This window comes from Notamacropus eugenii, chromosome 1 (assembly GCF_028372415.1).
Source record: "Notamacropus eugenii isolate mMacEug1 chromosome 1, mMacEug1.pri_v2, whole genome shotgun sequence".
Taxonomy (NCBI): Eukaryota; Metazoa; Chordata; class Mammalia; order Diprotodontia; family Macropodidae; genus Notamacropus; species Notamacropus eugenii.
Window position 1 is genome coordinate 3,103,170 of NC_092872.1, and position 15,495 is coordinate 3,118,664.

General features: G+C 49.4%; 1 protein-coding gene across 5 annotated transcripts in view; it reads right to left on the reverse strand.

The window, feature by feature from the left end:
- The window catches only part of TEX264 (testis expressed 264, ER-phagy receptor), a 37,590-nt gene that overhangs the window by 15,227 nt on the left and 6,868 nt on the right, over window positions 1-15,495 (reverse strand). For all 5 annotated transcript variants that reach the window (XR_011976392.1, XR_011976393.1, XM_072650471.1 and 2 more), the window contains exon 3: window positions 7,399-7,620. Coding sequence is in view for 3 of the 5 variants with exons in the window: in XM_072650471.1 (XP_072506572.1) it covers window positions 7,399-7,620 (222 nt within the window). In the remaining 2 variants the exon portion in view is untranslated. The remainder of the gene's footprint in view (window positions 1-7,398; window positions 7,621-15,495) is intronic.

Sequence of the window (15,495 nt, forward strand, 5' to 3'; positions counted from 1 at the left end):
CAATGAGTTCCACTTCAGACATGTTGAGTTTCAGATGTCTCCTGGACATGTGAAAAGCAGTTAAGAGTTTAGGGCAGGATAGGCAGAAATGAGATTCATCAGCACAGAGACTGTAATTATATCCATGGGAGCTGTTGAGATCCCATGTAAAGTAAAGATCTACAAGTAGAGTAGAACAGAGAGAGAAGAGGGCCCAGGCCAGAACCCTGAGGAACACCTGCAGTTAGAGGGTGTGATCAGGAGGAGGATCTAGCAAAGGAGACAGAGAAGGAGTGGTCAGATCAGTAGGAGGAGAACCATGAGAGCAGTGACCTGAAAACCCAGGAGGAAGAGACTATCCAGGAAGAGAGAGTGTCAGAAGCTGCAGAAAAGTCAAGGAAAATGAGAACTGAGAAAAAGCCATTGCATTTGGCAACCAGGGGATTATTGGTAGCTTTGGAGAGAGTAGCTTTGGTGGAATGACAAGGTCAGAAGCTGGATTGTAAAGGGTTAAGACAAGAGTGCCAGGAGAGTAATGGGAGGCACCTCTGGGAGAGAGAGGTTTAGCTACAAAGAGTGAAGATACATAAGATGGTAAGCAGCAACGGTGGAAGGACTCCATTAGGATGTGTGTGGGCAGTCACGATGGGGATGGGGACAGAATGAAACTAAGTGAAAGGATGGGGATGGCAGAGGAGGCTGTTTACTGGAGGAGATGGGGTGGAGCAAGCAGGCAGAGGTGTTTGTGTTGGTAAGAAGTAAGGTCGCCTCATCATGTGAGACAGGGTAAAAGATGAGAGCCTAGACTTTGCTCTTAACTGCAGCAGCTTAACTCTAACCCTATCTCTACCAGTTCTCGTCCCATATTATCTGGACGATCTACCAGCTTTCTAAATGACTCTTCAGTGCAGCCAGACCTTCTGTCTCTCCTCCTCTGATACATACTGCTTTCACTGCATCATCACCTCACCCCCAATCTTCAATGGTTCCCTATTACCTATCATTAAAAGCCCATACTCCTGAGGTTGGCATTCCCTGCCTTTGCTCACTCTCTTTCCTAGGCTTAGAATCCCCACCCACTGCCCATTGTTTAAGATGATCCTGTGATCCCAATGCTGCCTATTCCCTTCTAACCAGAAATGGTCTCTGTCCTTGGACTGCCCAAAGAACTTTGTCTGTGTCTCTCTTTGGGCCCTTCCTACATTCTGCCTTTGGTGGTAATGACATGCATCCGTATCGTCCTTCTCTGCTACAAGCACAGAGATTTCTCTCAGCACCAGTTCAGAACAATGTACACAAGAAGTGCCCACATCAAAGAACAAGTGAATTCAGGAGGGCCAGCTACTTGGCTCTGAAAAAACTGAACAAGATGGCGCCGTGAGGTTGTCAGAGAAGGGAGTGAGGAGCATGGAACTGGACCAAGGACAGAGGCCATCCCTCTGCCTACTTCCCTCTGCACCAGCCTGGCCCAGTCTGGATCTCATGCTCATGCTCCCTGCTGGGCCCATGCTTGTGCTCTGTGCCAGGACCAAATGGGTAATTCAGTCCAATCAGATCACCTGCCTTTCACCCAGAGGAGGAAGGACATGCAGACACAGATAGCTAGAGTGACTGATGAATACCGGCAGACTCCAAAGGAATTCTACCCTGTCTTTAACCTTATCTCACCTCCTTATGATAGGTGTATTCAGAGGGGATGGGAGGTCTGTTATTCCAGACTGGAGGAGTCACCTCATCATAAAACCCACTGACAGGGTCAGTGTAAAAGAAACCCAACACTTGTGGGTCATCCAGCAGTCAGACTATTTGTCTGCATGTGACCAACCTTTTGGACAGTTATACGTGTGGTTCCACTTCGTGGACCTGAGATGGAGACCCATCAGGCAGCAGGGACCTGTATATGCAAGTTGTAACTCCCTTGTATAATTATGCCTACAGGATATGCCTATCTGTTATTCAATAAACTGAAGTTGGATCAACTGAGTGAAAAACCTTCTCTCTCTTCCTTGTAATACCAAACCTTCCTAACAGGGAAGGTAGTGCCAATTAGGAGGTAGCACTGCCAGGTAAGGGGGACAGGAGAGACAAAAGTGAGTGCATCTAAGGAGGGGGGGTGGGGGTGGGGAGGAGAGAGCTCTGGGAACTGAGCCTTGGAAGGAGAGTGGAGCAGCTGCTTTCTGTAACCTTGGCAGCTGTTCTCTCCCTTAACAAGCTAGCGGACCAGGGAACGAGGACAGAAGGGGACTCGTCGAGCCTTCATCTCTTTGGCTACTTATACTACATACAAAGTTTCATAAACTCTACACTATCAAGGTCCTTGGTGCCTGGACTACAGCATCCTATACAATGAACCTCTTCTGTCCTGAGCTTCTTAAGCAGATGTTAGCTCTACATGGTTCACACCCTGGGACTTGGGAGGTAAAGGCTTTAATCAGCTGGAAGCCACCTATGGGCTGATTTGCTAATCTGAGCCCTGGGCTGGTAAGGATGGCTCTAACTCTTTAATGTCCAGGGCCCAGTGAGGTGGCAAAGGAGATAGAGAGTTGGGTCTGGAGTCATCTTCATGAGTTCAGATCTGGCCTCAGACATTTACTAGCTGTGTGACCCTGAGTAAGTCACTTAACCCTGTTTGTCTCAACTGTCAAATGAGCTGAAGAAGGAAATAGCAAACTACTTCAATATCTTTGCCAAGAAACCCCAATGAAGACTTACAGAACTGAACAAAAACCAAAAAAGCCCAGGAGCATCACTCCCTGCCCTTAGCCCCGGCACAATGGGCAGGATGGGGCAGGCCAGGGACCACAAGGACCAGGTATGCATGCTGAGGCTGGCTCAGAAGAAGCAGTCCTGGCCTTGTGGCTTCTGGGGCATCTCTGCCGCTTTTCCTCTTCATTTAACAAGCCAGAACTCACTAAGCCCTCATTACGAGCAAAGATCAGATAAAAAGCCCAAAGTGACAGACAGTCCTTGCCCAGAAGGCACTTACATTCTATTAGAAGATAACAGCTTAAAAACAGGCATTAAAAACTGGATGACTTGAGGAGAAAAAGTGGAATGGGAAAGGTTTTCCAGAAGGTGCACGGAGCTGAGTCCTGCATTCTCAGAGAGGTGGCCGATGGGGGCTGCCTAGGTCCTGGGACCAGGAAGCAGGCCATGGAGGGTGTGCAGAGATGCAGAGAGCGACCCGGGAGAGCTGCTGCTCCTTCCCCACCAAGAGCAGGATGACTCATGTCTTTCCTGACCTGGCAGGCAAAGTGTTTCATCCCTCAAGTCCTTAGGGGCTGACAAGGAAGAAGGAGGCTGGAAGCCTAGCTTCTAACCAACCTGGAGACACAAGAGGGCCCCAGCTTCCTGGGCAGCCATGTAGGGAAGAAGACTGATGAGTGAGGCCTGGCAGTGTGTAAACCACAGACTGGGATCTGGTCTGATCATCCCGGCTGCTGGGCTCCTCTGGGGGTCCTTCCAGGAATGGCCAGCATTCTTGGCCAGAGAGCTGGGCCTGGGGGATTCCAGGGCCCAAATGCTCTCCCAAGGGACATTTTGTTGTCCTCTTCCCTTGACTCCTCCTAGCCACTATCAGGACTATCCCCTCCACCTCCTCCTTAGGCTTCTTTCCTCTCCTTCTTTTTCTCCACTTACCAGGAATCCCCTAGACAGTTACTCCTTTTGAAACAGGAGAGTGGTGGGCTGCCATCAAGCCACGCAAGCTCATCAGCATCTTCAGACTCAGATCAAGAAGGCTCAGATGAAGCTAGCGGCCCAGAGACAAGGCACGCATGGCCAAGGGGTGCACAGCCTAGCAGGACCCAAGAAGCAGAGGCTCTGAAGGGCTCAGAGGCTCATCAGTGTTCTCCGCTCCCTGTATCCACAGTGGGAGTGGAGGAGGCTAGGGAGAGGAAAGGAGAGGGGATGGGAACCAAGCTCCACAGACTCCCACAACTCTGCCTCCACAGAAACATTCAAGGCCCTTGGAATCCAGGCCCACCTACACCAACTCCTCCTGTGAGCTTCCTGGACCTGAGGGTCCCACCTTGTCTCAGACTGAAGGAAGGTTCAGGAAGTGCCCCTCTGGGAAGGGGAGATAACAGAAATGATGTCCTAAGGAGGCAGAAGAAGGGAAGGTACCAGCAGGCTTCCCTCTGGACAGCTGGACAGCTCGATGAAGGGAAGGTCGTCCATGCATGCCCACAAACAATGGGAGGCTGAGAGCCCTACGACTCAAGGGTAAGAACTACCTATATTTCATGTCCTTTTCCATCTCCAAGGGAAGTGAGAGCGCTCAAAGACGTGACATCAGTACCTAAAATACCGAGAGGTAGGGAAATTTGGACAAAGGCATCTAAAACCAGACACAAGAATCCAGGGAAAAGTCTTGGTACTTGGACACACTTTCACACAAGGCCTGCACTCCAAAACAACTTTCTTCTGCCCAACAGCAGACTGGCCCTCCAGATACAAAGCATCCACAGAAAAGACCCCAGCGGGGAGGGGGTCCAGGTGAGAACTACTCTCAAAGCTCCCTCATCACAGAGAGCCTACAAGCAAAAGCAGCGTCACTGGCTCAGGGTAGGGGTGAGGGCTGGGGAAACCATTTCTATCAGGCTGGCCCTGCCTCCCTAGAAAGGGCTTCTCCCAAGAGGAGGGTCTAAGAAGCACTCAGAAAGGTGAGAAAACACAGAGAAACGCCTTCTGTCCAGCCCTGAGTGAACAAAGGGTTATTAATGTGAATTTAAGTTTGGGCACCAGGCCCTGGCTGAAGGAAAAGGGGTCTGCAAAGGGAGTTTCTGGTGACACACGAGGGAGGCAGTTTCCCTCATGCTCCCTCTTCTGGCTGTTACCAAACCATGATGCTGACAGCTAAGGCTGCTCCAAGCCATCCCAAGAGGCCAGCACCCCACCAACTGGCTACTCTGTATTGTCATAAAAGGGGCCCAGCCCTAACGGTGGCCTTCTACCCCACCCACCTTCTGGAAGATTCTCCAAACTGCTCCCTGTTAAACATTTTGATACCAAACTGAGCTTTATCTCACATCTATTGGATCAGCAAAGATGACAGAAGAAGATGGCCATGTGAAAGGGGCTTTGGGGAAACAGGATCATCCACATACGGCTGGTGAAGCTGTAACTTCTGGAAAGGACTACACCCCAAAGCAATTAAGGTACATAACCTCTGACCAGCCCATTCCCCTACTAGGCCTATGCTCTGGGCAGTTAGGTGGCAGGCACAGTGGATAGAGTGCCAGACCTGCAGTCAGGAAGTCTCATCTTCACTGGTTCAAAACTGGCCCCTTACTACAGCTTACTAGCTGTGTGACCCTGGGCAAGTCACTTCATCCTGTTTGCCTCAGTTTCCTCATCTATAAAATGAACTGGAGAAGGAAATGGCAAACCACTCCAGTATCTCTGCCAAGAAAACCCCAAATGGGATCACGGAGAGTCAGACATGACTAAAATGACTGAACAACAACAAAAGCCTAAACTCCAAAGAGATAAAAGAGGAAAAGGACCTATATGGGCAAAAAAATATATGTATATATTACATAATATTTATATAAACTCATATTATATATAATATTTACATATAATAACTTCGTTAGCAGCTCTAAACCAAGAATGAAGTGCCCCCCATCTATGGGCAACAGCCAAACAAACTGGTGTATGGATAGGCTAGAACATTACTGTGGGACCTATGTGACTTCCCCACTGTGCCCAGGAAGCTCATCCTTGGGATAACCTCTTCATCCTGTAAGATCTCATTGGCCTTGGGGCTCTACCTCATCTCCACCCTCTGGTCTTCTGATCCGAGGGGGAGGCCAGGAACTCCAAATCTCCATTTAAGCAACAACCCCGGCTTAGACACTTCCTCATTTTCTCAACTGGCTGAACTACTCTAGGATTTCTCTGACTTTTTCACCAAGTCTGGTCAAGTATCTTCTCCTGCCCCCCCCTCCCCCACAAATGTGTATCCTCAGCCCTCAGTACTTAATAAATACTGACTACTGGGACATTACTGTGCTATAAGAAATGACAAGAAGGGTCATTTCAGACTTCTCTACGAACTGATGCAGAGAAAACAAAACTAGGACACAATGACAATAATACAGAAGAAAAAACTTCCGAAGATTCTAGAACTCTGATCAATGCAACGCTAAACCACTCACAACGAAAGACACCACGTTCATCCTCCTGCCAGAGAGGACGGATTTTAAAATGCAGAGTTCTGGAGATGGCCAAAGGGAGAATTCGTTTTGCTGGACCACGCATAATTGTGAGGAGGGTTTTATTTTTCAGCTTGTTTTAGTTTGACTTGTTCCATGGGGAAGGGCACTGAGAGGGAGAAATAATAAAAGCACGTAAAAATAATGTTTTAAAAACCCAACGCTTAGAAGAAACCCCGGTCGAGCTATCAAGTTTCTTCTCCCTTCCTCCATTATCCACTCACACTTTGTCCCCTCAATGGCTGCCATGACCTTCCCTCTGTAGAGCCTGGTCCAGCTCGACCATTCCCAAAGTGGGCCCTTGCTTTGTGCTCCTTCTAAGCTAACCCCAGGAAACAAGTCACCCAGGTCACAAGAAGAACAAGGGAGCAAAGATGGGGTACAGCCAGCTATCTCTATGCCTGCCCCGACTGCTGACTTCAGAGTGCCTGGAGCTTCCCAGGGTCAGGGGCTGGCAGCCTGCACAGACGGGTCTGGTGGGAGAGGAGGAGAGAACGTTAAAGGCTGCCTTCTCAGTGAGAATAACCCTCTTCGGTCCAGTACTCTCCTAACCTCAGACAGATCTGCCTATTTGGGAGGAGAAAATGGCCTGGGGGCCAGGGAGGACACAGGATCCTTGGGAGCTGAAGGGGGTCTGATATGTGGTGGATGCCAGGAAACCAGGGTGATCCTTTCCAATGAGATGACACTATTGCCAACTGAGACTCTTGGGTGATGCTTAGTTTCCCAGTGAGACATTTCTTGAGGTTCCATCCCTACAGGGTTCGTTCAGTACTCCCAACCTCCACCCCCAGGTTGTTGTTCAGTCATTTCAGTCCTGACTGACTCTTTGTGACCCCTTTTGGGATTTTCTTGGCAAAGATACTGGAGTAGTTTGCCATTTCCTTCTTCGGCCCATTTTTACAGAGGAGGAAACTGAGACAAACAGGGTTAAAGTGACCTATGTAGGGTCACATAGCTAGTAAGTGTCTGAGGCTGGATTTGAACTCAGGAATGTAAGTCTTCCTGACTCCAGGCTGGGCACTCTATCCACTGTACCACCTAGCTGCCTGACCCCCAGCATGGCAGCACTGTAATATATTGGCAGCTGAGACCAAATGGAAGAAGGGATAACTCCTCTCTCAAGTTTTCTACACAGAGTCCTTGTTTCCTCAAAATTACCTCGGGCCTGCCGCTTTGTGCTTAAGGTCTCAAGCCTCACCTTGATATAGGTGTCCAGAGCAGGATGGACCCTGTGGGCAGCCAGATGGATGGAGAGCGCTGTGGTGTAGGGGAAGACAGCTGTCACCACATGGCTGGGGGCTGGGAAGGAGAAGATCTTGAAGCCAAACTTCTGGTAGAGGCGGATGAGCTCAGGGGAGGGTGATTCTTCACCCTCGCTCAGGATGCTGCCCACAGCACAGCGGCACTTCTCTGGAGGAACCTTCAGGGAGGCAGAAAACAAGTGAGGTGTCAGGGCTGGTGTTTTGGGCAGGAAGGGTCCTAGTCACAGGAAGGCCAAGGCAATCAACTGAGAGACGAGCAGAAGCACAGACTCAGACAGGCCACTGTAACAATAATCACAGATGACTTGTATATTGTGGTTTAGGGTCCGCAAAATGCTTTTACGAGTTTTTATTGGAGCCTATGCGGAAGGAAGAGCATTTATTAAACACCTACTTTGTGCCAAGGACTGTACTAGGTGCTTTATAACTATTCTCTCATTTGATCCTCACAACAACTTAGAGGTAGCTGCTATTATGTCCCTTTCCCCATTTTACAGCTAAAGAAACTGAGGCAGAGAGGTTTAGCAAGCTGCCCAGGATCACACAGTTAGTTAAGCATCTGAGGTTAGATCTGAACTCAGGTCTTCCTGACTCCAGGCCCAGGGCTCTATCCACTGTGCCAACCAGTTGCCTCTAACCCCAGTTTATAGATGAGGAAACTACCTGATGTCCCAGCATCAGTTCAAAGACTTCCCCAACCTAGACACCCCCCTGGACTTGTATTATATGGGGCACATAACATTGAGAGTCAAATCAGAGATGACACAAAGCAAGGATGATGCATGAGGGGAGGCCGCCTCGGAAACAGGTGAAGCCAACTTCTCTGGCTCTTCCTCCTCGACAACGGTCCAGGTGGAATGTTGCTCTGCTGCCACCCCAAGGCAACAGGGAGGCCTGCAGATGTGGTAAGAAGCTTGAGCTGATGGCCCACAGAAAGATTCACACTACTCACCTTAATCCCCTATCCCCAATCTCTTTTAAGGATTTCAGAAGGCTTTATAGACAGCCAGGGGCTCATTCTCTGAGCCTGATAGGAAAATAAGGAATTGAGAAGGAAACAGAATCTGGGTGCTCATTAGGGATTGGAACGCTCCAGCTGGCAGCCTGAGAGAAGGCGAGGGAAGCAGGTAGCCCCAGGCAGGAGACGATGACAGACTCCATCGGACAGATGGAGGTGGGAGGGAAGGCTCTCAAAACAAAGTTCGGATCAAAGGTTACCAGTTTGTTAAAGTCTGGGAACCCCCCTGCCAACACTTAGGTCTTTCCTCAGCCCCCAGAAAGCTTTCCCTAGGGGCACCAAGCAATCACAAGCCCTTCACATTGGCTTCTCCAGGACCCCTCATTTTTTTCTTCTCTTGTATCCCTAACTTTTCCTCTCTGATGTGAGGACCATGCAGATGGTGTGACTCAGCTCCACTGTCCTTTCTAATTTCTGATCTGTGTATCTGGGTAAACCCAAGAATATTGACTTCCCCCCATGCTTTCTGCTCTTTGGCTCACTTTCTGCCTCCTGGCATGATCCCCAGCTTCACTGAGATCATCTGAGTGCCAGAGCCAAGAGACCTCAGGTGGAGCAGGCTACTTTACTAGCTGCACTCACTTCCCAAGATCTCAAAGCTTGAAGGGACTTTGGAACATTCCTAATAAGTCACCTTGCTTCTGCTCCAAGGCCATGACATGGAACAGTCTTCAATACTCAATTATTCCCTGAGGCTCCTCTTTTGAGGGGCTGCTCTGCATCCCCTCAACTCCATCCTCCATTTCCTGTTGTTTGATGCCATCGCAGGCTCAGACTCCTAACTATCCTGGGCAGGGCAAGGAGCTCCAGCCCTTACTACTTCCATCCACCAGAGCCCAGGTGTTTCTACAATTTAAGGTGTCTTCCCCTGGATGGCCCACAATGGATTTTGTCTATACCTTATCCCCTTAACAAAAGGACTGGTTCTGTGAAGTTTAGATTCAGTCAAAGGACCTCCCCTGAGGACCTTGTGCAGCCTTGAGGCTGCAGATTCCCCACCCCTGCCCTAAACTGTCCTTCCCCATGGCCAAGTCTTAACCTTGGTCTTAAATGTGCTTTGGCTGATAACCAGTCTCTTACCAATGTCGGCCTTCTCTTCTTCCACAGGGCCCATTCGCTCCCCCACTCTGGGAGACATAGCCCTCCCTGAGGCCTCTGGACATGATCACTTAGCTTCTGGACTCTACCACACACCGAAGTTAGTAGCAACCTTGACCCCTCTCGGTGCATCTCCTTTATTAGGTAGCTGGGAGGCCTGGGGTTCCCTAACATTAAACTCCCCACACGACCTCAGACGAGTCATGTCCCCTTCTCTGAGGTCTTCTCCCCAGAGGGATGGATTAGATGATTTTGCCTGCTCTTGTGCCAATGACCTCAGAGGGCCCTGCACTCACAACTGCTGCAGATAGAGGGAGCACCTGCTCCTTCACAGACAAACATGGGGCCTCCCCAAGTTCCGGGCTCCCCGGAAAGCACACAAATCTTTCTGCTGACCTGGTACAGACCTCTAGGCTCCAGAGGCCCAGAACAAATTCCTCCATTCAGATGCTCTGAGCTATGCCTGCTCCGTGCTCAAACCTTTTCCATGGCCCTCTAGGGAGGGGACATTCTCCCCTCCCACACTATCTCTGAAGTGACTCCATCAATCAACAACAAATTATTAAGGAATCGCTATGTGGCAGTTACTAGGCTAAGCACTGCCTTGGACAGAAAGGGGAAGAACTACAAAGTCTTAGGGCAAATCCTATCCTTGGCAGGTGCCAAGGCTGGGGTGAGGGGCAAGCGAGAGGGCAGGACACCTGGCTTCCTAGAAATCAGCAAGACAGGCAAATCCTAACCTTTCTGGGCACCTCAGTTTCTCAGAAGAGGCCACACCAGGGACATTACAAGTGAGACTGGTCACCCTCCAATTTGTTTCTCAACCAGGCAAGTGAATCCTCCAGGAATCTTGGACAAATGCTGAGCACCAGCTCCTTAACAGCCAGGAGCAGGCCCAGCCTAGTAGTGACTTCAGGAAAACATTCCCTCCAGGAAATGAAAAGTCTGTCAGGGCCTTTAAGGTCCTAGAAGGCAGTAGCAGGTAGCTGCCCCTTTTTGCTCCCGGTTTGGACTTAATTTTGTCACCAAGGCAAGAGATCAGCTGGTTTCCTCTCGTGACAAGCTTCCCTATCCCTCCACCCCACCCTCAACCATCGCCAAATTCAATGTCCAATGTGGCTTAGGGGCAGTACATCTCAGCATCTGGACAGCCCTTCCTCCCCAAAGAATGGAGGCAACAAGCTGGGGAAAACACCGCCCCCCAGGGCAGAGGCAGAGGCAAAGGTCTGCACAGCCAGCCAGCTCCTCAGCGAAGCTGAAAGAGGCTTCTTCCTTCTGAGAAAGGGCTTTCAGGACTTAAAGATCTCAGGTCTAAGGAAGCCACCCAAAGGCATTTGCCTGAATTTCTGCTGGGATTAGAAGAAAGTTCCACAAACTAAGAGCAAACCAATGCTGCTACTGTACCAGGATGGGATCACAATCTGCTCCCCTCATCTTCTCTCATTATTTTGTGGACTAAGGTGCCCCTTCCTGGCCACTGTTCCTTATGCATTATCTTCTTTATTAAAATGTCAAACTCCTGGAAGGCTTTGCATGTGTATTTGTATTGTGGAGCAAATGTACAAATCCTGTGTGCTGTGAATGTGGGGAAGACATCTCCCCAGAAATCCTTGGAGGTCAAAGAAATAAAGTCTAGAGGGTTTTGCTGTTTCTATCTCAAAAGAGGCCTCTCTCACATATATTCTGAGGAGATGAAATAGAGAGACCTCTGATCCCATCAAGACTGTCTGAGATTAACTACAAGGAGGCCCCTTGACAGGAATAGACCTGCTTGTGGGTTTACTCCAAAGGGAAGACATTCTCTTCCCTCTCTGCCCCCACCCCCAATGACTTGACAACCTACCTGCAAAATTAGGAAAGTGGCTCACCTGAGGGCAGAGGATACTTTTGTCATCTGCCTTAGAGCTGTGTAAAAACTCATCTAAGTGTGCTATCTCCTGATGACTGCCCATCAGTGGATACTAATTAAACTAACCTTCGGGGGGAGGATTTTAGGATCTCTGGCTAAGGAATTCTCCAATGGTATCTGGAGCACTGCCCCTTAACACACAGTTAGTACTTAATAAATGCTTTTTCCTTCTTTTGTTCATTCATTCGTTGATTGTTGGAAAGGAGGTCAGGATAGGAAGACCCCTACCCAACAGGAAGGGGGTGAATTCAGATCTCTGAGGTTTGGCCCTACTCCCTGAGAAAGGAAATCAATGAAGAACTCACTCCCTCCTGCCAGGTTTCTTCAAGGGCCTCACGTCCACTGACCCCTATTACTGTCTAGTTCCACCCCAGATGAGAATGATTTCAAGACCCCTCCCAAAAGACTGGGTCATTGGTTAAGAGGTTTAATTTACCAAAACACAAGACTTTTGCCCAAAGAAGGACCCAGTGTCCTTTTGGTTGGCTGACAGGGCTGGTAATTCCCGGTGGAGTTAAGTCCACCTCAACAGACAAGCATGCTGACCCAAGCCCATCTCCCTGGATGTCATTTATTTAGTAGCTATCAGGCTCCAGGATAGGAATCTCGGGACCTACTTCCTTTTCTCTTTCCCTCCCTACCATGTCCCAGGGAGAACCCCCAAGAAGGACAGAGGGGTACCAGGTACTGTGATAAGACCTGGGGATGGAGGAGCTCACAGTCTAACGGGGGAGACAACATGCCAACAACTACACACAAACAAGATATGGCTGTCTGCTGCTGTTCAGGTGTATCCAACTCTTTGTGACCTCATTTGGGGTTTTCTTGGCAAATGCATTGTAGCAGTTTGTCATTTCCCTTTCCAGCTCATTTTACAGATGAAACTACAGGGTGAAGTGACTTGCCCAGGGTCACAAAGCTAGTAAATGTCTGAGGCCAGATTTGAACTCATGAAGTTGAGTCTTCCTGACTCCATCCTCTCCACTTCACCTCCCAGCTGCCCCAGATGTATAGAAGATAAATTGGGCACAGTTTCAGAGGGAAAGCACGAAGATTAAGTTTCTGCTTCTTGCAGAAGATGGGATTTTAGCTCAGACTTCAAGAAGCCAGGGGAGCCAGGAGAGAGACATGAAGAGGCAGAGGATTTCAGGCATGGGGGAACAACTGGCCAACTGCTTAAGAGTCAGAAGGCTAGTCAAGGAACAGCCAGGAGGCTAGTGTCAATGGATCACAGGGTGGGGGTCCCAAGGTACAAGGGGCTGGCAAGGTAGGAAGGGGCCAAGTGAAAAGGGGTTTTGAATGCCAAGTGGAGGATATATATTTGATCCTAAAGGTGACAAAAAGCCACAGGAGTTTGTTTTTTAAATTTTTTGGGGGGGCTTTTCAATTAATTAATTTATTTTTAGTTTTCAACAGACACTTCCACAAGCTTTTGAGTTCCAAATTTTTTCCCCATCCATGGGAGTTTGTTGAATGGGGGATGATGGGGAGACCTGTGCTTTAGGAAGATCTATCTGACAGCTGGATGGGGGACAGACTGGAGCTGGGAGACCCTCCAGAAGGCTACTACAATAGCCCAGGTCAACAATTCAATAAACAGTTATGAAATATCTCCTGTGTCCAAGGCACTACGCACCTGGGCTGCACTGAAACGACTTCACATGTCATTTGGCAATGCACCATCATTCCAAGCAGGTGATACTGGCCTAGGTGCTAGGTTGGCCCAGGTGCTAGGTTCCATTACCTGAACACAGCCTACGCTGACAGTGAGGGAACCTGCAGCCTTGAGGCCACGTGTAACCCACCAGGTCCTCAAGTTTGGCCGTTTGACTGAATCCAAACTTGAGGTTCCCCATCCCAATGTGTAGAGGAAAGGGGGCAGAATTTGAAGTCAAGAAAAAGGAGGTTCAAATTCCAACTCCTATTACTTATGTGACCGTGAGTCATACTTAAACTGCTCTGAAACTAAATTTTAAATAAAATTTAATCTGACAACATTTAGTCTCTATTCTGCATAAGATACAGTGAAAATAAGACCTGGAACACCCATTTCCACTGATGTGTAAATGTGAATCCACTGCATTGTGGATCACTATCGTTCCTTTCTTCCAAAGTCAGGAACACAAAGCTATCTGCTATGAAAAAACTCCTCCCCCTGCCATCAAACTACATGTACATTCTAGGCACCACCGGGTCTCTGGAAGGATCACTGATGATGCAACTCCAAGAAAGAAGAGGAGAGGTCACCCTCCCAGCTTAAGGAAGAAGTGGGGTCAGGGCCCTGAAATTATGAAGCCGTAGTTCATCCACTCAAGGCCCTGAAGAGTCACTGTCTTTCACTGAAGGAAAACTGGCAGAGAGCAGGGTGCACCAGATCCTTAACTAGCTTAAATGAACTGAAGGGCATGCATGCTACTTCCTTGTGTGGATCTGGGGGAAGGGTACTCTACAGCATGCAAAGTATCGTTACCACATTACCGGGGAAAGAGGCCCAGAGAGGTAGTTCATTCACTTGCTTAAGGAAATTCCGGCTCCCTGACCCTGCTACTGCCCTTTCTCTTGGGGGAGAGGAGGTCCCCTCTAAGGTGAGACCAACTTGGCCACCTCAGATCTCCACAGAGGAAAGATGGGAGGGAGCCAGCAGAAGCAGGAAGTTGGCAGGGTGGCCCAAAGTGGGGTCAGTGCTCAGGTAAAGTAAACAGACAAGTAAACAGATCTGTGATGGAGCCAAATCCCGCCTCTGGCCTAGGAGGTAAAGTAAGCTGAGCTAGGGCCTCATCAGGCCTTGCCTGCCTCAGCTCAGTGGGGCTTCTCCACCCCAAGAAGTCTGCACAAGTCCCAGATAGGCATTTAGCAGCCACGGGGTCCCCCCAACCCTTGGCTCAGGGTGAAGGGAGTGCACTGAGACAGGTGTGTGGGAGAAAGGGAAGTAAGGGGGTGGAGAGAATTCCATCCTAGTCTGAAGCCAGCCTGGACTTGTTTGGGGATAAGCCTGCTGAGGCCAGAGCCCTGGGCCCCAGTGAGCTCTCCTCACCAGGTCTCAGCGGGTGGTGCCGATGGCTAGGTTTCTGGGGTCTGGCTTTGCTAGGCAGTTTCTTGAGCCTGGAGTCCAGAAGACTCGAGTTCAAACGCAGTCTCAAGTATTACTAGCCTCATGACCCTGGGCATGTCATTTAAACTCCAACTGCAAAATGGGGACAATAAGCACACCTATCACAAAAGGCGGCCATGAGGACAGAAGAAAACATTCTTCATAAGGTGCTCAACACAAGGTCTCCCACACAGTAGACCTTAATACATGTGTGTTCCCTTCCCTTTCGGTATGGGTAGCACCTTGTTTTCTACTGGTTCCAGCTTGTCTCTCCTCAGCTTTTCCAGGGAGCAGCTCTCCCTCCTTTCCCTACCCCATACTCTGAATTCATTCAGAAGAGGGCTGGCTGGCACAGCACAAAGCCCAGGGGCTCAGGGAAAGATGGCCACATCGGTTTAGGGACTGATCTCAGACTCTCCCTAGTGCCCTCAGGGGCTGCCTTGGGAGCCCCAATGACCCTTTCTCCATCCAGAAAGGCTAAGGATTAGTGAAAGGTCACTTGGGGGGACAGGGGAGAGAGTTTTGAGTCCCCAGTGGATGAGAGCAGAGAGCAAGGTGACTCCAAAAATTCATACTTGGCCAAGTCCCTGTCACACACATGCTTGAGCGAAAGCCAGCTTCACCCAGGGAAATGTGGTTGAGTACAAGAAGGTTTCCTACCCACAGACAAATAAAGCTTCTATTTTCTCTAAAAATGAGAGGGCAGGGGAACAGCCCTCACCTGCCACATTCCACTCCTATTTAGGAGAGTCACCACAGTCACTCTGGGCCTCAGTTTCCCCTTCCCCCTAGGCCCCAAGGCTAATAACTAAAGGCTGCTGAGCCTCCCAGAGCCACATAAAAAGACTGGGTGCGTCTACCTTCCTGTGCCACCTGTAAATGAGAGGGAGAGGGGAGAGGTAGGTGAAGTCTGTGGG